General features: G+C 37.2%; 1 protein-coding gene across 1 annotated transcript; it reads left to right on the plus strand.

The window, feature by feature from the left end:
• Positions 1-3,544: 3,544 nt before the first annotated feature.
• Positions 3,545-22,846, plus strand: LOC121431047 (muscarinic acetylcholine receptor M1-like). The gene is made up of 4 exons (XM_041628515.1): positions 3,545-3,627; positions 12,448-13,398; positions 21,132-21,247; positions 22,642-22,846. Exons 2-4 carry the CDS (start codon positions 12,483-12,485, stop codon positions 22,768-22,770), a joined length of 1,161 nt encoding a protein of 386 aa, XP_041484449.1. The 5' UTR covers positions 3,545-3,627; positions 12,448-12,482; the 3' UTR covers positions 22,771-22,846.
• Positions 22,847-24,725: the final 1,879 nt, after the last annotated feature.

Raw genomic sequence — 24,725 nt, forward strand, 5'->3', positions numbered from 1 at the left:
TACTGTTTCTCTCATCTTACATAATAGCGTTTTATAATGACAGTAATAATGACATATATAAAATGAAAATAACGAAAAATTTTAATGAAGAAAAAAGCTACACAGTAAAAAAAATACCACGTTGTGTAAGCCAGCCACTCTAATAAAACATTGTTCAAACCATTTGAAATTGCTTACAAATTGTTTAAAACTTTTAAGCATATTGTTAAAAACTTAACCACTTTCTAACCTTTACACAAAAGAGTGAATGGCTTAAACAACTCACTTATTTTTTTTTTTTTACAGTGTATTAGATATCAATCGCATTTTATAATGACAATGATAATGATGTATAATGACATCAACCAAAAAAGTAATGGCAATAACATAATATATATAGGACTTATATCAATAATAATAATATTGATAATAAAAATTATCACTTTATTGACGATTGATAATTTTTGACCAATATATTCAAAATGAAAATAACAATAATGACAATGATTATGATATCAATAGATTATAAAATTGATCACAATAATAATTTAGTTATTGCAGGGGACTCAAACAAACAAGCGTTGCTTTTCACTGAGTTTCCCTTTTTCATTTCTGTTATTCATATTCTGCTTTGTATGCTTACTTTCTTTGTCAATCTGTTTGAAATGAAGAAGAATAAATTAAGTCAATTAATCAAATAATGAAAATTCCAACATTCTCATGTGGCGTATATCACGGCCAAATGCGTCCCTCATGTCCCTATGCGCTCTATGATAATAACAGCAAATACAGTTCACCCCCACACGCGCACACACGATCTATTAAACGCTCTGTAAATTATATCATTGATCAGAATGGTAACAATAATATGAAAGAACCATCCCTTCCACACACACCCACACCCACACACACCCCACACACACACACATATATATATATATATATACATGTATATATTTATAAAGGTAAGATGATGGCTCTGGGGAAGCTTGATTTAAGCCTACCATTGTTCTCTTCATTTATTTCTCTCAAGACACAAAACATGTTTAAATACCAAAGTTATCAAAGCTGTTGTGCATATATACAAATATAAATTACTTCTGACCTCCGTCTAATGACCCCCAAAATTTATGAATGTATATTCCGATTCGTGATGACCACTTTAGCAATAGGAAATTATGCTTTAATTATTTTCATGAAAATCGAAATCATCATTACGGTGGAAGCACCGTGGAGTAGCGGTTCTGATTTTCGCCTTGTAATCAGAGGGTCGTGTGTTCGAATCCCATCATGTCCTAGCGTCCTTTGGCAAGGCGTCAATCCAAACTTTGCCACTCTCACCCAGCTGCTAATTGGGTACCGGTAGGAAACAACCGTGATTGTGGTTCGTTTAGCAAGTGTAAGCCTAACAGGCTGCTTGAGATGCTATGAATCCAGTGACCGGGTAAAATAATTGTGAAGCGGTTTGAGCAGTCGTAGATTGATAAAGCGCTATACAGATGCCAATTGTTATCATCATACAACAAATAAGTCCTAGTTCCTTGACATTAAATGACATTCTACCATGATCATGTGACCTGAAACTCCTTCAAAGTGACCAGTGATATTTCATTATTTAAAAAAAAATTACTTTATTTATTGACCCTACGTGACATTTGACCTTAAACTTATGACTTGAATCTCCTGCAAGATGATTAGTTATACCTGATTACCCATTATCATGTCCAAGTCTCACGAAATAGGTCCTTATACGTTCAAAGTTAAGACATGTCAAAAATTTAACATTGGTTTTAAGTAGCCATCCAATTTCAATGTTATACCCCACATTGTCAAAGATCATTGACCCTTCATGACATTTGACCTTCATATTGTGACCTAAATCTCTTCCAAAATTACACCTGATACCTGATCATCCTCTATAGCATGATTTCTGAGGATCTAAACAGTATACAGTGCGTATCAAAAAAAAGTTTATACTTAGAAAAAATCATGTAAAATTATATATTTGTAATATCCTGAACATTTTTCTACATTTTAACATTGGTACAGATCCATTTAAGCAAATGACGATATAACTGTCGAAAAATATTTCCGCTTGAGTAAGCACCACTTACTTTTGAAAAGTTAGTGAAAAATGATTCGCGCAGAACTTTGAAATAGTTATGCGAATAAAAGTAGACCTTGATCATGAAGAACACATTAAATTTAGCTAGTAAAATTGATTTAAAGATATCATTTATCTTTTTTTAACTTGTTTCCTTGCCCAAAACATTTCGAAGAGTGCATTGCTCCCCACCCCACTCCCCCACACACCGAGGCCATCGTGACGATATTTGCTTTACATTGAGCTGTGATTTACATGAAATGTCTTAGGCTTGACTTTCATTTTGTTAATCATTGTCAAGCTTGGGAAAAGTGTGGAGAAACAAGTATTAATGAAAAATGAAATATAAACCCACTTTAAATGATAAAAAATAGTGAAAAAATGCTTGAAATGTCTGATATAAACTTTTGTTCAGATTCAGTTATGTCTTCAGATCCAGCTGGCACACAAAGGGTAAAGGTTTGTGCTTACTAAGTGTTAAAATTTCAGTTTGGGTGGCAAAATCGTTACAAAATGCTTAAATGCGATCCGTTTTAATTCAGTTGACCAAAAGTGCAAGGGAAATTTATGAGAAATGTTTCGCAGGGTAAGTTAGATTTCGCCCTTTCCCCTTGACACAGTGAAAAGGAGTATTTCTGCGCAAACAGATTTCTGCGAGTTTTACAAAAATGGACAATGCTCACTTAAGTGTAACATTCTATCAAAACCTTTACTTTCATTGGATAGATGAGACCCAAACCCAAGATTATATGTCAAAAAATTACCCACATGATGTATATGTTTTAATTCCCAGAGCTTTTTCAAAGTGTAAACTTTTTTTTGATACGCACTGTATATTAGTATACTGCAGTCTAAAGCTTTCTGCAAAAAAAAAACAAGATAAAACATTTTTTAAGTAACATTAACATGTGTGTATAAAAACAGTAAGAAAATTGCCAAAATCAGTATTTAGCGGCCATTTTGAAAAAAAAATATGCTAATAAGTATGCGAACGAACCACTCAATAAAGATGTAACTTTATAAAATGCAAAAATATCCTATCCGACTTCGGAAGTTAAAATGAGTCAAATTAGCTATTTCATGCTTTTGAATAGGTACAGATAATGTATTTTGGCGGCCATCTTGGATTTATGCAAATTAGAACAATTCCGCCTATTTGGATTCTTGGGGACTTTAAGTAAGGTCTTCTGTAGACCTCAAAGAAATGCACTGCAGTGGAATACATTCGGTTGCAATTTGTTCCAAATGAAACGTTAAAATGGCTGGACAATTTCCACGGTATCTCGGCCAGTGTTCTGTAGGCAAGAACAAGTACTCGCACTCACACAGGTGTACCGTTTCCAACCAATAAGCGTCATTTGTCCGCGCATGCGTGTCTCATTTCACTTTTTTCTTTTCCGGATGCTCGTCACACTCAAATCATATAAAACATTAAGAGGACAACCCATTTCCCCCATATCACCAAACATACTCATCGCCGTGAGAATGCTGAGATACTTCATCATACCAGTCCTGACCGAATTGGCGACATCGATTTGTGCAAGGTAAGAATGCCGATTTCACATGTTCAACAGTGTTCAACTTATATTTATTATTGTGTTAGCAAGCTTCTATTTACATTTTTCGCATGATTAGAAGAAAGTCATTTAAACTAAAAAAGAATGGTGGTTTGATATTTGATGACATAAGCATCAACTTTGATTCCTGATTAGTTATATATGTTCTTTTGAAATTATGTTTTCATTAGATCCATCGAAAAACAAAGACGCGTCCATATTAGCGACTAGTATTTCGAACTTAGCTAAGTATATACCGTATGAACAGCATGCTATGCATTCCAAGTAGAAATGGAACTTTCTTGTGCTATTATAGTACCTGGTCTTAGCAATTTCCTGTTATATCAAAATGCGTAAAACCTTGCTTTGAATTTTGCCTATAAAATAATGAAAGAAAGGAAAGGTTATCTGTACAAACTTGTCTTGGATCGGTTAAACATTCACTCATCTATGATACCTTGGAATCTTGCCATATCCCCGAAACCGTAATTTCTTACATTCGTAACCTTTATTCTGGACTAAAAGGTGTAATAAAGTGCCCCTCTTGGACATCTGATCCATTTGAATCTAAGCGCGGGGTGTATCAAGGTGATCCGTTGTCCCCCACTCTTTTTCTTGTCGCATTCAACCCTCTTATTAACTATCTTAAACAGTTTGAAGATTACGATCTTAATGGACAAAAGTACATAACACTGTCTTTTGCGAATAATTTTTGCCTTATTACGGGCAACCAGAGGACTCATCAACGAATAATGAAAGACATAGGACTTGAAGGAAAATCAATAAACTTAGCACTAAAACCGGCTAAATGTTCGTCACTATCAATTTGTAGTGGTTTCTCTAAAGATATTACATTTTGTATCGACAAAATTCCATTGTCTACTTTGAAAGATAAACCAGAAAATTTTTGGGGATCTTAACATTACTTTTCTTGGAAAGTCGCAAGATATTTTCGAAATCATTGACAAGAGATTGAATGATATGTTACGTAATATACAAAAACTTAATAGGCAATGAATGTGAACCTAGAGTGTCAACCATCTCTCATGTATCTACTAACTGTCCACATTAAATGATACCCAATTGAACTCTCTAGATTCTTCCCAAACTAAGATGTTAAAGAAATGGTCAAACATCCCCCAATGCGGTGCAACACGAGCAATTATGAATGCGCCTAGTGGCATGAAATTCATACTTGAAATTGTGGGGCAAGAAACGTAATGAAACATGTATCTTGCGAAGATGTGTAGAGGTTCACTTGTGCATATCCTAAATTCCTGTTCGATAGCTCTTGATCAGGGCCGGTTTACCTATAGACACAACAGCATATTGCGTCATATTACAAAGTAACTGAAACGATTAGCAGAAGAAAATATGATTCCTGTTACAATATATGCAGATCTTCCCGGTTTTAAAGTGGGAAAGGGATTCCCCCTAACATTATGCCGACAACTAAAAAGCCGGACTTGGTACTATTCTTTAGAGGTATACCCAAAGTAGTGATGGCTGAGCTCACAGTACCATTTGACATGTTTGAGCCCAATATTCCAAGAGCTAGTGTGAGGAAAATAGAACGATATGCACAACTGAATGAGGATATTATGGCAGCCAATTGTAAAACACAGTTGATTTGTAATTGACGTTGGAAGTTGAGGTGTTATTGCTAAAGAAAACAAACAACATATTAAGAAGATTTTCCGTCTTGTGAATAGCAGAGTATGTAAGGTCACCATTCGTAAGATAAGCAAACTAGCTCTTGTGGGGTCTTATGTCATCTCCTATGCTACGTCAGAGCCGCAATGGACAGATATGACTCTTTTAGATTGAGAAATCACGACATGTACGGGAAGGCTTCTTCTCTCTTCTTTCACTCACCTTTCCACTCTTCCACCCCTCTTTCTCTCAACCCTATTTTTATCTGTCCCTTTCTCTCTCTTCCTCTCTTTCTTCTCCTCTCTCTCCCTCTACTATTTCCCTATCTTCATCTTTCCCCTTCTCATCCATGTACAATACTCCATGCTATCTTATCAGCTCATCTAGTCTTCTGGATGTATAAGTAGGAAGATGATTTTTGTAAAGAAGTAAATTACATGTATATGCCAATAATGCAATATCTCATTCACAAAACTTTGCATTGCACTCCCTTACTTCTTCTTATTCCTCTTTTTCTTCATCCTCTTTCTCCTTCTCTGCCTTCTCCTTTTATCCTGTTTTCCCCTTCTTTTCGCTCGTCATACTTTTTCCTCCTCCTATTTCTCTTCATCAAGTTCACTCTTTCTATCTCCCCTCTATCTTCTCTTCATTTCAGTTGTAAGGGTGTGTGCTGATCTATTTCAATTTTCTTTTCTGCAATTACCAATGTATAATCGATATATGTAAATATGATCGTGATATGTTATATATTATACATCTGTAATTATTTCATTAGTCCTTTTTTGTCCTATGCAAACGAGTAACCTGGACTTATTTTCATTGTTTATAACCTCCCTTTTTTTGTTTTGATAAATGTGATATTAAAGAATTAGAATAATCTGGCTTATTTTATAGCTATATTTATACTCTCTTTTGAATTCATTGGCCCGTATTCTGAAGTCAGGTTTAACTTAGACCATGGTCTAATTCTGTGCTAAAATTACAAGCCAAAAGTGTCAAAATTTTTATTAAGTTGTATGTTTCTTATGTTCACTGGGCTCTTTCTTATTCATCGATTGTGAAGACAATCATCGATTTATACTTCCTAGACAATCATGAATGATTTGAGAGCCAAATGAGCTGAAATATGATATCTCTACTGTTAGTGATTTATGTAACAATTGGCTTTCCACACTTAAACCACAACTTTAAACTTGAGTTTAAGTTAAACCTGACTTCAGAATACGAGCCCTTGAGTTTTTCATAGAAAATGGTATCATGATTCTTGCTCAGCTACTCCGTGTTCTTTTTATAATGAAAAAAAAATCAGTCAGGTTAATAACTTTATTGACTGTTGACTTTAGCCCCTAAAACTAGCAAACTTTCTTCCAAAATTTAAGATGATTTTGTCTATATGACCAAACAAACTTGGAATATCTATTGATTAAAAAAAAGTTTGACACATCTGATCACAATATTTTGATACAGAAGCTTTTCCACTATGGTCCCGAGGGTTTTCTTTAAACTAGTTTAAATACTATTTTGCTTTGAGATATCAATTTGTTCAACTTGCGGAAATATATTCAAAGAAAATGAAAATAAGATGACGGTGTCCGTCAAGGCCCAGTATTAGGGCCTATATCGTTTTTATTATACATAAATGATCTTCCATCAGTTTCATTTTTTTTTATAGATTATTTGCAGACCACTCTAATCTTTTTAACACCATTCCCATCATGCCAATTGGTGAGGATGAGATTGATACCAATAAGATAAATACTAATGTTTGGTATAATAAAGTCCCAAAAAAAATATGTGTTGCAAATAAGTGTCAACTCTCTGAAAACTAAGTTTATGTTAAATAGTAGCAGAAGAAGGAATGTCAAGCTGTATGACAATATAAGGCGAGATGGAAAGGAATTGGATGAAGTTAATGAAACAACTTTTGTGGGAATAACAATTGATAAACATCTGCCATGGAAAGACCATGTACGGACGATGAACTCAAGCATACGTAAAAAAATGTGGAGCGTAGTTGTGGCCTAGTGGATTAGTCTTCGGACTTTGAAACAGAGGGTCGTGGGTTCGAATCCCAGCCATGGCGCAATTTCCTTCAGCAAGAAATTTATCCACATTGTGCTGCACTCGACCCAGGTGAGGTGAATGGGTACCCGGTAGGAAGAAATTCCTCGAATGCTCGAGCGTCCGATCAAGGTAGCCGTGCTCAAGCCGGGGTAATAATAGCAGGGCCCGCTGGGAGAATAGTTTTCGGAACTGTGGCTACCCTGGGTAAATATGCCGCTATTATTATTATTATTATTAAAAATAGGAATCTTGTTTCGGTAACGACATTTGTACCCAAATTTACTTTGGTATTATCATACATCTTTTATCTTTTATAGAGCCAATATCACACTTATGGCATGTTTTTGATTTGCATAATCTATTAGAATTAAGGAGCTGAAAGAACCTTTCCAGGTGACGCAGCTTAAAGCACCTTGGTAGAGGGCGTCCAAAGTAGATTGTACAGAGGTTGGAATTGGTGTGTCTCGAATTTTTGAGAAGAGGCCACTATTAGAAACCCAGTCGAAGGCTTTATTTTCATCAAGAAAGGCAAGATAGGTAGGGTTCGTAGCAGACATTTTGAGTTAGATTGAGAGTTGGAGGATGAGAGAAGTCAGAGTACACGACTTTCCTGCTTGGAACCCGAATCGTAGCTCGTCCGGAACATTGAGAGACGAGAGAGGCTTTTCAATATGGGGATCAGAACGTTCCTCAGCAGGTTGGACATGCACGAGGTCAGGGAGATACCCCGGTAACTAGATGGAGCGTGTATGGGCTATACCTTTACCTTTGTGCAAGGGGATTATGAGGGGGGGGGGGGGGAGCCTTTCAGAGAGGATGGAAGGTATGCAATTCTGATGCAAGATTGAATGAGAAGTAGAACCAGTCTGCGAGTAATGGGTCCTGAATGCTTGACATGATTGGAGGTTGCGTTATCCGATCCACATGATCCAGGGTTTTTTTTTTGGTCTGAGTAAGGCTATTGCATTGTCTAAATCTTCCAGGGTCAGAATAACTTGTTGAGGAGTGGAGGCGGTTCCTGAATAGAGGTAGGGGTGTGACGAGCAAGGTACCTATGAGTGACATGGACTAGAGGACTGATAGGAGGCGGAAGGGGAATGATTGATGTCCCAGTCTTCTACAGGAGTTTCAGGTGGGTAGAGATAGCAAGCAGAGAACATGGGGAAGTATCTATGCCATCCTTGGATGACCTGCTCTCCTGTGAAGAGTGTGTTGCCATACTCTAAGTATGCTAGATCTTGAGAAAATAGAAAATAGGAGCGTACGAGATTGGCATGATTGGGCACCTCCAATCTCCACTCTTAACCTCAGCAGAAGAGTGCCTAAGGATTTTACGGAAGCTCTTTTTGGCGGGAAGGTACTTGGATTTGAATGTGTTGTTTTCCATAAGTTTGCCGGCATTCCTCCACGCTTTCCAGGTAGAGAGAGAGAGAGAGATGGCGTGTACTTCGCTAACAGCGTGTGGCCATTCTTGTTTTACCATGCAGACCTCTTCTTTGAAATGACTTCGTTTGGGAAGTTCAAGAGAGAGAGAGAGTAAGCATATTCTTCTGGAGGATATTGAAGATGGAGTCCATGTTTATGGGGGAAAGCTCCAGAGAGTCTAAATTGAGAAAGATATTGGAGGACATGGAATCAGAGAGATGGTGTACATGTATTTGTATCGGATGACAGCAGAGTCAGAGGGCCAAGAGATGGAAATGCGTTGAATTCCTTGGGAGTATTGGGAGCAGAGGTTAATGAGGCGAGGACTATACCAGATTGAGGAGGAGGGTGAAATGATACAAGAATTTGCCGATGGTCAAATGTTATAAGTGGATGCTCTTTAAGGATTGCTGGTTTTCTGAAGAGGCTGGAAGAGTGAGTTGGTACAATAAAAAAACATCAATCAATGAGGTGCGTGAACCATCGTCTGACATACAGGTATAAAGCTCTTTTGAAACCGCATCTTGTAGGAGACTGGCTTGACCATTTTTACAGATGAATTCGTTGAGTAGAATAGCAGATTACTTTTAAGGTGAAGGACTAGATATGCCAGCATTGAAGTCCCTAGCTAAAACAATACCAGAGTTAGTGTGGGAAGAGATAATGGTGAAGATGGTAGATAGGCATAGGCTATATTCGGCCAAGTCATCTTGAGAAGAGCTACATGGGAGGCATTAGTTTATGAACATGATTTAGGTGAGATTCAAGCCAGAGGGGATGGGACATGTTGACAGACCTTGTATTCTTGATGAGGAATAGGGAATCTCATGTATACTGCCAAAGGCTGAGGTTCGGGGAAAGGCTGACACGCCTTTTTTCCTCTGCCTCTAGCTGGGTGGTTGTGAAGGGTAATATCTTCCTGGCACTTGCTGAAAGTTGAGAAGGAAGAGTCTATGCTAGAGAGTTTGACATAGTTACTGTATATACGCTCAGCCAGTGTTCTTGGATTGCCAAAAATCCAAGTCATGAAGGAGGTAGGTGATGAGGTTTGTATTTGAAGAAAGGCCACTGAATTGAAAGTTCCTAATTTGACTTGGGGTGAGCGGGGAGGAGGTTCAAACTGGCAAGTGTGGCTCCCAGGATCTGATGATGGATCGTACTGTTGGGAGGTCATTTCTTTGTCGTGGTACACAGAAGGGATAGTTAGGTTGTTTTAAGGCATGGGCTGCAGCATAGTACACTGTTTCCATGAGCTGTATATGAGTGTGCAGAGAGAGGCCCGATCCTGACGAAAATTCTGGAGCAAGTCCTGGAAGACAATGTCTGCTAGCGGTACATGTTGGTGTGTACGGGGATCTCGTGAACTAGAGGTACTATGAAGATGTTTTTAGTGAATGGAATTTTTCGTATCATTTGGTGCCTTCGACTGGGCAGCACTGGGGAGAGGAGTGCGAAGAGTTGAACAAGTTGCTGGAGATGGGAGAGGGGATCAGCGCATCACCAGTTTGCTTTTGAGGACGTGTCATCGTGTTTTTTCCCCTTTAGATTATGTCCGATTCTCATGCTACAGATCCGTATACGAAACTTAAGTTTGAGCCTGTAGGGGGAATCATTCTGTTTCACAGGCTTTTGTTTTATCTTTCAAACACTGCAATGAATTTCATGTGTAATACCCCCTTGGCCTCTCATCGAACTTTCAATATTAAAACACATAGCTTACGTGTACATAGGCTAGCTTGTTTTTCTGTTAGCTAACAAAAGAGTCGTTGAGAGGATGATGGGTTCCTGGCATGTTTGGTGTTCCTGTGGGATATCAATCCATTCATATCGTACGGTATTCGCCCAAACAGCATCCGATAGCGTTCTTAGCTCTGATAAGCTGCATGCGAGTTTTAGATACTATCATCAAAGTCTATCTCGGGAATTTCTTCGATTGTAAAGCCGGTGGATCCCTTTCTCTACAGCTACCGTCGTCATCACCAAATTGATTGCTCACGACAAAACAAACTGGCGAAAGTAGGCAACCTTGACACACTTCTTTTAGTACCTCAAACCAATCAATGAAACCATCTTCCGTCAGACGGTAAAAAACAACACTTATATCAAATATTGTATTGATGGTAGGAAGCATTGTTTTTAATGACGGCAGTCAGCATCATTTGCAGTGACAGACTGTTTATGCTATCAGGGTCCATGATGTTATCAAACGCTTTGGTGATACCCATAAAGTCCATGGCAATGGGAATCTGGCATCCCCTGCACTTTTATTCATAGAAAGTAGTGTTAACCATTGCTCTGCATAGACTAGGATGAACACCAGCTTGTTCTTGCCCATGTTTTTATCATGAACATGATGAAGCTAATCTGTTTTAGCACCATGTTTTTATAATTTCCTAATTTACGTGTATATTCAGAATCGTTGGGCAAAGTGTCTTCCAAGGAATGGATAGAAGGCTAGGTTATCAGCTATCACTTTGATGGTTGACTCGGGAAAATACATCGTCGCCAAAAAAATGAATAAGTAATTAAATAAACAATCAAAGAAATAGGTATTGACCAAGAAAATGAATTATTCATCCGGTAATACAGGCCCCTTGTCTTTTTTGTGTGTGTGTTCTTTGGTTAACTGCGATGATTACAGTTCTGGTGAAGCTGAATCAAGTATAAGTTTGCTACAAGGATGTTAACAATGTATTGATATTTATAGATTACACTGTATAAATCACACGTTTACTTGATTATTGCCACCATATTATCTAATAATAAAGCATGTATGAAATTATACTTAAGCTTATCAATTGTTATAAACGAATTGAATTTGATTATTGTCATGATTATAGACCAGCATAAATGTGATTTTATTTTGAGCATGTCTACTGTACCTTAATTGCAAGCATATTACTTTGTATACAGATGTGGGTGTGAGTACATTCTTGTATGTGTGTGTGTTTGTTCCAGAGTACGATTAACAGTTATGGTGAAAAAAGTTTATGAAATAATTCAATCATTGAAGTTTAATATTTGTCTGCCATTAATGAGTATAGTCGTTGAAAGATCTCGTGACGAACGTGTACAAAACAAATGGTATAAAATACAGAGAAATACATAGAAAAGCCAAATAACGATGAAAATACGTAAGAAAATACCATGATTTTATATTTAGGGGCCTACAACCGTTCAAAATGATTTAAATTATATTTGTACCAAAAATAATAAACGTTTGAGCTAAAATTATGAGATTACAGCATACTTTTGCAAAATATGCATCCAGTCGAGGCTCAATCTTATAGTTACAAGTATTTCACAACGATAAATTGCAGAGTCTTGCCCTTGATATAAACATGACACAATAGAACCATATTTTTGGAGGAATATCTCAATTTAGTGATTTTTCTCTAGATTTCTGATTTGGATAATAAATACAAATTTCGACTGAATTTTCTTTCGGGGAACGTCAAACGTATTGCCCTTAATAGAACCATATTGCCCTCGTCTAACATGTCTGAAGACTCGGGCCAATATGATTCTGTTGCGGGCAATATTTTGATGTTCCTCTCAAGGTCAGTCAAGAATATATATGATTCATCTGAACATTATTCATACTACATAATGTTCATGATGTTATTACAAAATCAATATATATCTATTGTCTATTTTCCTTCTTAGGAAGTGTTTTCCCGTTTCTCGCACACGGCTTCCCGATGACGTCTGCGATGGAAGGGACAACGCAAGACACGCACCTGCTTGATTATTCTACCACTTGGGTTACATTTACTGAGATCATCTTTGAAGCTGTACCGACTACTGTTTTTTCTACAGAAGTCGTCATTTTTTTGTCAGTTCTTGTCGGCGTACTTGTAATTTTGACGGCAGGAGGAAATCTGCTGGTAGTAATTGCATTTGCCACGACCCCGAAACTCCGTACCTATAACAATTACTTTATCTTGGGTCTCGCAATCGCGGACCTCCTGGTCGCGGTTGTTAACATGCCCCTATTTGCTATGGTAATTTTATTGGGATATTGGCCTCTAGGGGCCATTTTCTGTGATATGTTCTCATTCATGGACCATGCTTTCTCGCATGTAAGCATCATCCTTGTGGCCCTCATCAGTCTCGACCGATACATCGCAGTGACATACCCTATCCGGCACCGGCAATACTGGCGGCGGCGGCCCCGTGCGATCCTAATCATTGCAGCTGGCTACATCATTCCTGTCATCATCTGGCTGCCTCTGACCTCCCTTTGGCAAGTCATCAACGGCATCGACAAGCGGCCCATTCCTGATGATGTATGCACGCCTTTGTACCATCAGAGCTTTGTTGCATTTTGGTTTATCATCTTTTTATTCGGGATAATTCCATTTTCAATTACCTCCGTTTGCTGTGCCAGGATCTACTACGCCTTGCGCCGTTTCTACAAAGGACGACTGCAGCTGAAAATGATGATCACAGAACAAACAGCAACGAATTCGATTGCAGGTTCTTCTCAAAACAGCGGCAATCCAGGAACCGGCAGCGGGAAGGAGGAAGTGTCTCAGGTTAGGAAAGACGGAGGAGCAAACCAAAGTAAAGTAAACTCCAACATAAAGCCCAGAATCAACCAGGAGAGTATTAAAGGTAACATCAAAATTATAATTTTTCATGATCATGTTAAGTTTACAAAGGTGTGGCGGTCGGGATGGAAATTTATTTGTAAATGAACATAAGAACAGTGATGTGTGACTCGATTCCGTTTATGCCGGACTCGGACTCGAAGGTTCATGATTCGGTCTCGAACTCGGGGCCTTGCTGTGGCTCGATGACTCGGCGACGAGGAACCTGACTGTCGAAATGGTTTGACTAACATTCTGGACTAATTTAATCATAGTCCTGCTCTTATGCATGGTTATTAAAGCGCTCTGACAAGCACACTTTCCTCATATAACACAATGTAGATATTACCCGAAGTTTTGAAAAGTCATAAAAATTGGTAATTTCAGGACCTATGATGATGTTCACTCTTCTAGAAACATCATCATAATATATACATGGACAATTTATTTATTTATTTAGTTATTTCTAATATTTTGACAGGGTAGCCCATTCACCAATAAGTAGTGGTCTTCCATGGGGCGCTGAATAACAATACACATATTTACAAAGTGCATAACGTATGTACAGAATGTTAAAGCATTAAGATTCATTATGATTTGAATGTAATACGAAACATTAACCAACTTAGGAGCAAACAAAACGCAGACGGGCACTCGTTTGACGTATAATCAAATATCAATAAATCAAATTAACTAAGAAGGACATCTTAAAAATACTGATAATATACACCAAATCATCAAGATCATGCTAACACAAAATACGCACAACAGTGGATGTTCCGCAAGTTATTTATAAATAACAAGTTCTTCTAAACATTCTCTTGAATGAAATGTCTTAAATGAGCTGTTCTAATTGAATTATCAAGCTTATTCCATTCAAATATTGAAGATACGATTGGACTACACTTCAGTGCGAAACTTGGGCACGCGCAAATATCCATTGTCTCTCTGTCTGATATGATGTTCATGTACATCATTTGGATTGGTTAAGTTTACCTGATGGTAAGAAGGTGCTAAATTATGAACACATTTATATATCATCAAAACGCGATTGAGCTCAAATCGTTGTCTAGTGTCATCCATTTAAGACTTGTGACTTGTGAACAAATCAGCCGACGATGTGTCGTATGTCTTGTTCAATATAATTCTTGCAGCCCTCTTCTGAATTTTTGCAGCTTAATTGTATGGGAATGAAATCTATTCGACCATACAACAGAACAGTAATCAAATCTTGGCAACAATAAAGTGTTATAAAGCAACTTTAGGGACTGCACAGGTAAAGAACTTTTCGCTCTCTTTATCATGCCAATGCTTTTCTGAGTAGGCTTACATACATTTTCAATTTGTTTTGACCATTTTAGTTCTTCATCTATCAAAACTCCTAAGCATTTGGTGAATTGAACTCTATTTATCAAATCACCGTTTAACGAAATCGTGAAAGAATCTATTTTCCTGAAATTAGCACAAGAACCTATTACCATGACACAAGTTTTTTCAGTTTTGAGGACGAGCTGATTATCTCTAATCCATGTCATGACCTTGATTAATGCAGCATTTAATTTTTTTTTCCAAAACTGTCGCATCATTCGCACTGACGGTAAGTGTCGTGTCGTCAGCGTACATATCTATGATACCTTCATGAATACATTCAGGTAAACTATTACCATATATTGAAAATAAAAGGGGACCTAGAATTGACCCTTGTGGCACGCCTAATTTGACGATTGAAGGGTGCGATTTGGCTCCTATGAATTGTGTCACTTGTTGTCGATCAAATAAATATAATTTGAACCAAGTGATGGTCCTATTTCTACAGCCAATGCAAGCTAACTTCTTTAATAGCAGCTCATGGTCCACGGTATCAAAGGCCTTCCGAAGATCTATTAACGCAACTCCAGAAATTAAATTGTTATCAATGTTTAACGACCATTGATTTACAAGTTTTGCAAGGGCAGTAGTTGTTGAATGCATAGGCCGAAAACCAGATTGATTTGGGTGTAATAAATCATTCACGTCCAAGAATTCACTTAGCTGTTGGTGAACAGCCCTTTCTAAAATTTTACTGACGATTGGTAATATAGAAATGGGGCGGTAATTATTCAACGAAGACATATCACCAGATTTAAATATTGGTACTACCCGAACCTTTTTCCATTCACGAGGAACAACTCCAGTAGAAAGGGATTTGTTAATAATATCACAAAGGGACTCTGCGATAACATTTTTTTGTCATCTTTAAAAGTTTGCAGCTGACACGATCTTCCCCAGTTGATTTATCTATACTCAGATTATCAATCTGTTTCAAAACAAAGTCTGTAGTAATCAACTTTAGCTCAAATTGAGAGTGAATTGAACCAACATTTATATCATCTTCTACTTGAACTCTCTGTTGAGACGTATCCCTTTGCAGGTCCTTAGTAATATTAGTAGCATTTGAAATGAAAAATTCATTAAATGCTTCAGCAATATTTGCATTGCCCGATACATCTGTTCCATCTACGTTTATCTACAATTATACCATAAACATGCATTCAAACATAAATTTCTGCCATTAACAATATACAGATGAACAAGATAATGCAGTAATTCATGTTCAGTAAATACATGTAAACCCGCATCAAATTTTATTCCAGATCCTGACTGACAATGGTGGTAACTATATAAGATCCTGTACGATATATCAATACATTCCTTTTCACATATCGTAAATGTGGAATTAAGCTTAGGACCTGCATGTCGCTTGAAAAAAGTCTACTATTGGGGTATGCAGCAATGAATGAATTCAGTTTCATACCTCATCGTGAACATCATGCAAATTCAAATGCAAATTCATTATAACAGAAAATGCCGATCATTTTCATCTGACAGCCTTAAACAGTACTTGTACCCATTTCAGTAAATCAATGGCTGGTCTTCTTAGTAGGTCTATCAGTTCCTAATCTTAAAACTAGAAAAATACATGGTTGGAAAGGTTACACTTCGTAATTCCGAAGCTTCTTTATTCCGAAGGTTCTTTATTCCGAAGGTTCGTAATTCCGAAAGACGTAAATTGCCTATACCTCGATGTTCGTTAATCCGAAAACGAAAAAGGGTTCGTTAATCCGAACATTTGTGGCGTTATTCCGACGGTTCGTTATTCCGAAGTTTCGATAATACGAAAACGGAGTAAAGCCCCTTTTACACCTTCACGGAAGCAACACGGATCATCCCGGATTGTCAATCCGGGGTCATCCGTGTACAGTCCGGGACTACCGTGTACACTCCGGCTACTCATCCGGCGCCATCCTTGATGTACCGGCATGTCCGGAAGAAAAATTGAACATGTTCAATTTTTCATCCCGGAGTACACGGACTGATAATCATCCGTGTTCATCCTTGTAGCCTCCTTGTACATCCGTGTAGCTACCGAATGCATCCGGGAGGCTCCTTGTAAGAACCGGGTGATCCTTGTTGATACCGGCTTTATCCGGGGTCAAATGTTTGTATTGTTTGCGTACATGAACAATAGTCCGTATTCATAACCAAGCACGAGCATGCTCCAGATGCTGCAAAAAGGGACGAAACTTCATTCTAGCCAGTACAGAATGTGAGCAACCGTGAAGGTCCGTGTAAAGACCCAGTAACATCCGTGATCATCCGGGTATTCCGTGTTGGCTCCGGGAGCATATCAAACAGGATCGCTATTGCTACCTTGCCTATCCTTGTAGACTCCGTACTTTTCCGTACATATCCGTGTTAATAACCAGTTAACTCCGTACTCACTCCGGGAATGCTAGGAAAATACAAATTTGGCACCCCGATCATCACGGACTGAGATCCGTGATGATCCGTGTTCCATCCGTGAAGGTGTAAAAGGGGCTTAAGGTTCGTTGTTCCGAAGGTTCGTTGATCCGAGAACGAAATGAGGTTCGTTGTTCCGAAGGTTCGTTAATCCGAAAACGAAATAAGGTTTGTTTTTCCGAAGGTTCGTTAATCCGAAAACGAAGTAAGGTTCGTTTTTCCGAAGGTTCGTTAATCTGAAAACGAAATAAGGTTCGTTAATCCGAAAACAAAAGAAGGTCCGTTAATCCGAAAAATTAAGTCCGGGAAAGCAGAGGCAGAGGCAAGGGGGCGGGGGAAACTGTTGCCGTTCAATTGTTATGAGAATGGGAAGGCAAGGGCGGCCGAACGAATTTTCGTTTCGGGGGTAAAGCCAAAAAATGAAACTCATACGTCAAAATGGGCACTTTGGTGATATTTTCACCTTAAGATTATCATCTGCTTGAAGTCATTGTGTGTTTGATAGTGATTAAGTAGAAAAAAAATTGTTTGAAGTGACTTCTTATTATGGCAAAATGTATATTTAGGCTTTATTTTTCGGGAGAGAGTATAATGAGCGAGCGGCTTGGTAAAACAAATTCAAAGGTGAATTTGTAAAACGTTTTTTATTCTTAAAATGGCATTATTGCGAGTTGTTGCGAGCGTGGATCACAAGCTAAAACTTTAGGGTATTTCAATAAAAAATGAAAATAAGTTTTTAAAAATCTGAGCAGATTTCTGCTGTCATTAAAAAGATGTGCATCTAACTAAAGAATTAACACGAGCGCAAAACGCGAGCTTAAACATACTGACCAGAAAAGGAACCTGTTAAAGAAAGTATTTAGTGACCTCTTTAGGATGCATATTTCACCAATCGAATGAGAGTGCGAAGCGCAAGCTGAAAATTTGCAATATTCCAGCCTGAAAACTTAACTTGTATACTTTAAAACGAGTATAATATTTCGAAAAAACATGAAAAACGGCATATCTATTTTTTAAAAAAGGAGTTTCCTATTTTGGAAAATAGTAATTTCCCTGTTTTTATTTCATGTTTGGGGTGCAAGTGCCCCCTGCCTCCTTCCCGATGGATCTAACTTTCGTCAAATAGGGGGCGGGGGCAATTTTTTTTCAGCCATATTTTCCTCGATCGGCAGCTTAAAGTTGATTTTTGTTTGTTTCTTTGATAGGATAGTCCTAACAGTCAATAATTAGCTTTATACTTATAAAATAAAGTAAATATGTAATAACATGATAAACCTTTTTAAATAATGCGAGCGTGAGCTATATTTTTTTAATATGATGGGCAATATGTTTGTGATCTTCAAAACGAGATGCCTATGTAACTAAATTAAGATAACTGCGAGCAAGAAGCGCGAACATAAATTTTAAATGTATAAGCTCTGACCTGATCTAAAGGGGACATTTTAAGAACTTTTTGCAGTTAGCCATGAAGACGATGCGTGTTTCAGCCAGTGGCGGGGGAACGTATTTTCCTTTTTTTTTGGGGGGGGGGGCAAATAGGGGCAATTTGGTGCAAATGGATATTTTCACCATGAGGTTATCATCTGTGTAAAGAGGTTGTGTGTTTTGTAGTAATTAATTATTTTTTTTAATTGATCACTGAATGATAAGTTATATATTTTATTTCTGCGAGCGTAGCGAGCAAGCGGTTTTGGGGAAAAAAATCAAATCTGAAGATGTAAAATTCGCCTTTTTGGTCAATTACTGTTAAAAGGGCATCCTTGTGAGATGTTGCGAGCGAATCATGTGCTCAAACTTTTGGAAATTTCATGTAGGCCTAGAATGATAATAATGATATAAATATTTTATTTATCCAGGGAAGCCACTTCAGTTCTGAAAACTGTTCTCCAAGCTATTAGTATTTTTTTTACAAGAATGCTTAAAATGTCCAGTTTTCAGGTTGGAAAATCGGAAAAAATTTGGCTCACGTTTCTCGCTCGCATCAAGTAATGTTTATTGAGGAACTCATTTTATTCCTGGTTACAAAAAAAGTATAAAATGTCCAGTTTTCAGGTTGGAATAACACAAATTTTAAGCTTGCGGTTCGCGCTCTCATTATTTAGTTCGTGAGATATATATATATTCTATTCATGAGTCACTAAATGCAGCCCTTAAAAGGTTACTTTCTGAAGCCTGTTGCATTAAACTTTTTACCTGAGAAAACTCCGGTAAAAAATTAAAACTAAGGTTAGTCTGATTTCCGTCATTGACTTTAGCACAGGGCAAAAACTCCGGTAAAAACAACCTAAGTTTTCTCAGGTAAAAAGTTTCATGCAATGGGTCCCACGTCATTATATAACAAATTACAGCTCGCCCTCGAGTTTATTCCTTAGAAAGGTACACATCTTTCTCACGATTACAAAAAATGCTCAGAGTGTTGTTACGTCTTGTTACATGAAATGTCTACTAGTTTGAGCTTGCGATTCGCGCTTTCAACATCTCACAAGGATCATTATTAGTATTATTTTTATTTTTATTACCAGCAGAAGCTGTTATTAAAAATAACATCCCCTCCAATACAAATCCTATTATCTAGAGGTTACTCGACCAACACACTTGATCCCCTGCATCTTTAAACCATTTGCTTAGGCAGCAATTGCTCAGATAAAATCGAAATTAGCCTATGCTTGATCAGGGCGCCTATTCTCAATGAAATACAAGCTTGTATCATCGATCGTTATCACTATCATTGCATAATATCCTGTAATCTTGTAATGACAACACCGTTTTGTTACCAAAATGAATAATTTTCATTTTCGAAAATACGAACCTTATTTCGTTTTCGGATTGACGAACCTTCGGAATTACGAACCTCATTTCGTTTTTGGATTAACGAACCTTCGGAATTACGAACCTTATTTCGTTTTCGGATTAACGAACCTTCGGAATTACGAACCTTATTTCGTTTTCGGATTGACGAACCTTCGGAATTACGAACCTTATTTCGTTTTCGGATTAACGAACCTTCGGAATTACGAACCTTATTTCGTTTTCGGATTGACGAACCTTCGGAATTACGAACCTTATTTCGTTTTCGGATTGACGAACCTTTGGAATTACGAACCTTCGGAAATACAAACCTTCGGAATAACCGAACCTTCGGAATTACGAAGCTTCGGAATTACGAATGTATGCGGGTTGGAAAGACCAAGACAATTGCTTGACATCGGCATCCGTATTTTAAAACCTAACCAGTGTTCAGAGAAGATATCACAAAAGAGTTCCACGCTTATAATTTGTGTTCGAGCGGTTTAAATTACCCCTGTACAAAACGCTATAGGGGTTAGGGGATACAACAACCCTGACCGTGATATCAATGCGCGCGTTCAGTCAAAACGTCGTGCAAAGTCAGTGTAGTGTCGACGGTTTGGCTGACCGCGCGCATTGGAATCGCGGTCAGTCAAAACGTTGTCCGTATCGCTCTTCTACTACACGTTTCCAATGGCATGTTATTAATACACTGTATGTCATCGCCGTGAAAATCCCCTCATATCTCAGAAACTAAAATAAATGGCTGCCTGTTTATTTAGTTATGAATAGAATACAACTGTAGTTTTCTGCAAACATCTCGAAATTGAATTTTTAATACCCAAATCGACTGATACGACGGTTCGGATGACCATGATGAACGCCGACGATATGTAAATATATATATATATATATATACACACACACATATATATACATATATACATATATATATATATATATATATATATATATATGTATATATATATATATATATATATATACATATACACACACACACAAGCACACCCTCACACACACACACACACTCACCCTCACACACACACACACACACATATATATATATATATATATATGAGACGTCATTAGGTCTAGATAGGGCCTCAAGGCCGCCAGGAAGTGTTGATGCACATCAGTAGCATTATATTTTTATTTCGTAATTGTTTTCAGGAGCCCGGACATTGTTTCTCATTGCGATCGCTATGTGGATTGCCTGGTTTCCATCGCTAATCGTCACTATAATGATCCCATTCTGTCCCGATTGTGTACCCCCGGTCGTCTACTCGGTGAGTATGATGAGTACTGTGCATTGTGCATAGAAAAAGTTACGTAAATATAATAAAGCTTAAGATTTGCTTCGTAACTTTTGCAACGCGTGTATTTGACAAATACAGGTATTCCATACTCAACAGCATGATCAGGTCTTCAGGACATTATCATTATTGTTATTATTATCATTATTATTGCGAACTTAAAGTTGAGTTTGCTGCGAGTAAAATGGTGCCTATTAAATGTTAGACAAAAATGGATCAAGGACAAATAAAAACGCATACGATTCCAATAATAATAATAATAATAATAATAATAATAATTGGCATTTATATAGCACCATCTATCTTGAAATATTCTCTTCCAAAGAGTGTCGTTATTATTATTATTACCCCGGCTTTAGCTCGAGCTGCCTGTCAGCGCATTCATTCAAGGAATTAATCCTGCCGGGTACCCATTCACCTCACCTGGGTCGAGTGCAGCACAATGTGGATACATTTTTTTGCTGAAGGAATCTACGCCTTGGCTGGGATTCGAACCCACGACCCTCTGTTTCAAAGTCTTTTACTGCATATACAATTTAACTAAACCTTTGTGGTATTTTATTGCTCAACGTAATATCACTGACGGAACAAGGAATTAATAATAAAAAATAGAAAACAACACTCACGCCCCCTCCACTCCTACAAATATTTAACGGGGATATGTAATTGTTCGTTAATGTAGTTGTTTTGTTGATACTATGAATATGTATGTGTATTTTGGCTTGTGCAATCACATCGGATTATCGAGTCCGATTGGACAATCGCGTAGAACGACCATTCAAGAAAAGCCCCCTCCCCCTAAATTTCCGAAAAATCAGGGCTCCCTAACACAAAGATTAGCGATCAATCGCTAAATGGGCTGACCTATCAAGATCAATGTTACACGCGTATTTGGTTTCAAATACTGACCAGGATCCAATCAGAAATTGTATTTTATATTATTTTACTGTTCATCGCTGACCGTTGTGTTACGGGGCCATGGACCTGTTTACAACACAAAAATATTAGGTAATAATTTTTACAATTTAATGTTTTTTAGTAAGTTAATAATTTTTACATCGGGTAAATTGGACAAGACTTTTCGAGAATCTAGGGGCCCTTCTTTGAATGGTCAGGTTACGCGATTGCACGACAGGACGCGATGACCAGGGGAGCGTTTCATCAATATTTCTTCAGACAAGTTGTCAGATCCGACAACTTTCCTGGATTCTGATTGGTTGAGAAGCACTGTTACTATAGCAACTGTCGGATAAAACAGGACTTGTCGGATAAAACGTCTGACAAGTCCTTTCATGAAATGCTCCCCTGATGTGATGGCGTATTTTTATCTTTCTTATTAACATGCGGCGTATCGTTCTTATTGACAGGCGGCCATATTTTGGGGTTACATTAATAGCTTACTCAACCCGATTTGCTACGCCCTGACGGATAAAGCGTTCAAAGATGGATTCATTAGGATTTTCACATTGAAGTGTTTTGAGAAAGAACAGATTTAAACAGTTTTAAGCTGTATATAGTGCTTACAAAACAAATCCGGAATTTAGTGATTGTTTATATATAATTTTTATTATTATTATTATTATTTCATATTTTTTTTAGTTATTTTTTATTTCATTTTATTTTATTAATCAATTAATTATTATTATTATTATCATTATTATTTTTTTTTTTTTTTGGGGGGGGGCAATCAAATGTTTATTTAAATGCATGTATAATTGATTGGCTAAAGCATTAGCTGTTGCATATATTTTGCTATCACTGTATGATACTTATACAGTGCGTCTCACAAAAAACGAAACCGGTATTTACCGATGGTTTATCATGACTTCATCACAAATACAATAGACAAATGACCTACCGTTGTAAAAAGTCATTTGGTGGGCTGTATCTGGGTTTCAAAAAGAAAACCGCATTTTTAAAAAGTTCTTCAATTTGATTTGATACCTCAATTACAGAGGTGGTCAAGAAATAACAAAGTTCTGGTTATTTGAAGTAAGGCATGAATTTCACAAAATGAAGAGGTTTCAGGGGGTCAGGCTAGCGTTCAGACTCACTCGACACTCCGTTTTGTTGACGATCAGCCATGCATTAGGTTTGTTGTTAACCGTGCGTTAGCTTTTGTGGGAAACAGGTACAACACGTTTATTGTGAAAATATGGAAATACAAACTTTTTTTTTCTTCTTGACGCTTTTCTGTTATTAAGATAGCAAATGAAAGAGCCAATATTGAACTTCTTAGGCAAAGGCTTTTTTTTAATTCGGATACCCGCGCAAAATAATTTGTTGGTATCCTTTCTTCATATTGAATGAGGAATAATCGAAGTACTTTCAAATAAAAGAGGGGATTCTAGATTTTTCATTGGTAGGTCATTTGTCTATTGGATTTGTGATTTAAGTTATGATAAATCATCGAGAAATCTCGGTTTCGTTTTTTGTGGGACGCACTGTAAGCATGCACGCACATGCATGCACAGAAATATGTTTTTTTTAGACTATGAATTGAAAACGAATGTTTAAACAGACTGTTGCTCCGACGTTGTTGAGTGAATATCAATCAAGTGGAATTTAGTACATGAAATAAAAAGCAAGGTGATAATTGATACTTTTTATTTCATTTTGCTTTATTAAATCAAACTTACATGTACATGTATATGGTATTTCAAAGTAACACAAATAACAAATAAGAAGTAGATAAGATATATCTCGTACAATGTCAAACGTTATTCTGGATCAACGAAATTTGTATTTATATTTGTTTTCTCCTGAAAGGCAAGTTGATAATCTTGGTTGTTTTTGAAGTCAGCTCAGATGCTTCATTGGATCGCCTAATGCTGGCAAGACTGCTAAAGACGTCCCTCTTTATTGACCTTGCCTTAGTAATTATAGTTATTGCTGCAGAATGTCATGATAGATCTTTAATATGAAGATGGATTTGCCTCATCTGGTAATAATAACTTAACATCACCTCATCATTATGCATCGTTTATCTAGGTATAGAATAAGACAAAAGAAAAAGCAAACAAGAATAATCTGGTAAGTGTATATAACAATTGTAAGAACATCGCAAAGTGAATGACAAAATAATGAGAACTATGTATAAGATGTAGCATGTAGAGAGAGTGATAATATACTTTTGTATAGTGTATACACTGTTGGCAATCACTGTTTGGTCGAATAAAACCACGATGCACAAAATGATGATTGTGATGTGCGTTTCTTTCCTATACCAGTAAGATAAATCTCGTTTCCTCATATTTTCATATTATTGGTTCGTGTCATGATTGTCTTTAACCAAATATTTGGAGCGTCTGTTATAGACATGCAGCGGTGTGAATTACAAAAATGAAATCACTGTGTTAGTCGAATGGGTTGGCACCAATGTTTTTAGTGCAGGATAGGCCCCATAGAAAATTTACCAAACCTTGTTTTATATATATATACAATATTTTTT

Source organism: Lytechinus variegatus, chromosome 17 (genome assembly GCF_018143015.1).
Source record: "Lytechinus variegatus isolate NC3 chromosome 17, Lvar_3.0, whole genome shotgun sequence".
In the NCBI taxonomy this organism is placed as follows: Eukaryota; Metazoa; Echinodermata; class Echinoidea; order Temnopleuroida; family Toxopneustidae; genus Lytechinus; species Lytechinus variegatus.

Bases quoted from the DNA above. Each gene is read 5' to 3' on its own strand.
- LOC121431047 (XM_041628515.1), top strand. From the start codon at position 12,483: ATGACGTCTGCGATGGAAGGGACAACGCAAGACACGCACCTGCTTGAT. The intron at 13,399-21,131 runs GTAACATCAAAA...AATTGTTTTCAG, and splicing joins CAACCAGGAGAGTATTAAAG to GAGCCCGGACATTGTTTCTC. The intron at 21,248-22,641 runs GTGAGTATGATG...TCTTATTGACAG, and splicing joins TACCCCCGGTCGTCTACTCG to GCGGCCATATTTTGGGGTTA.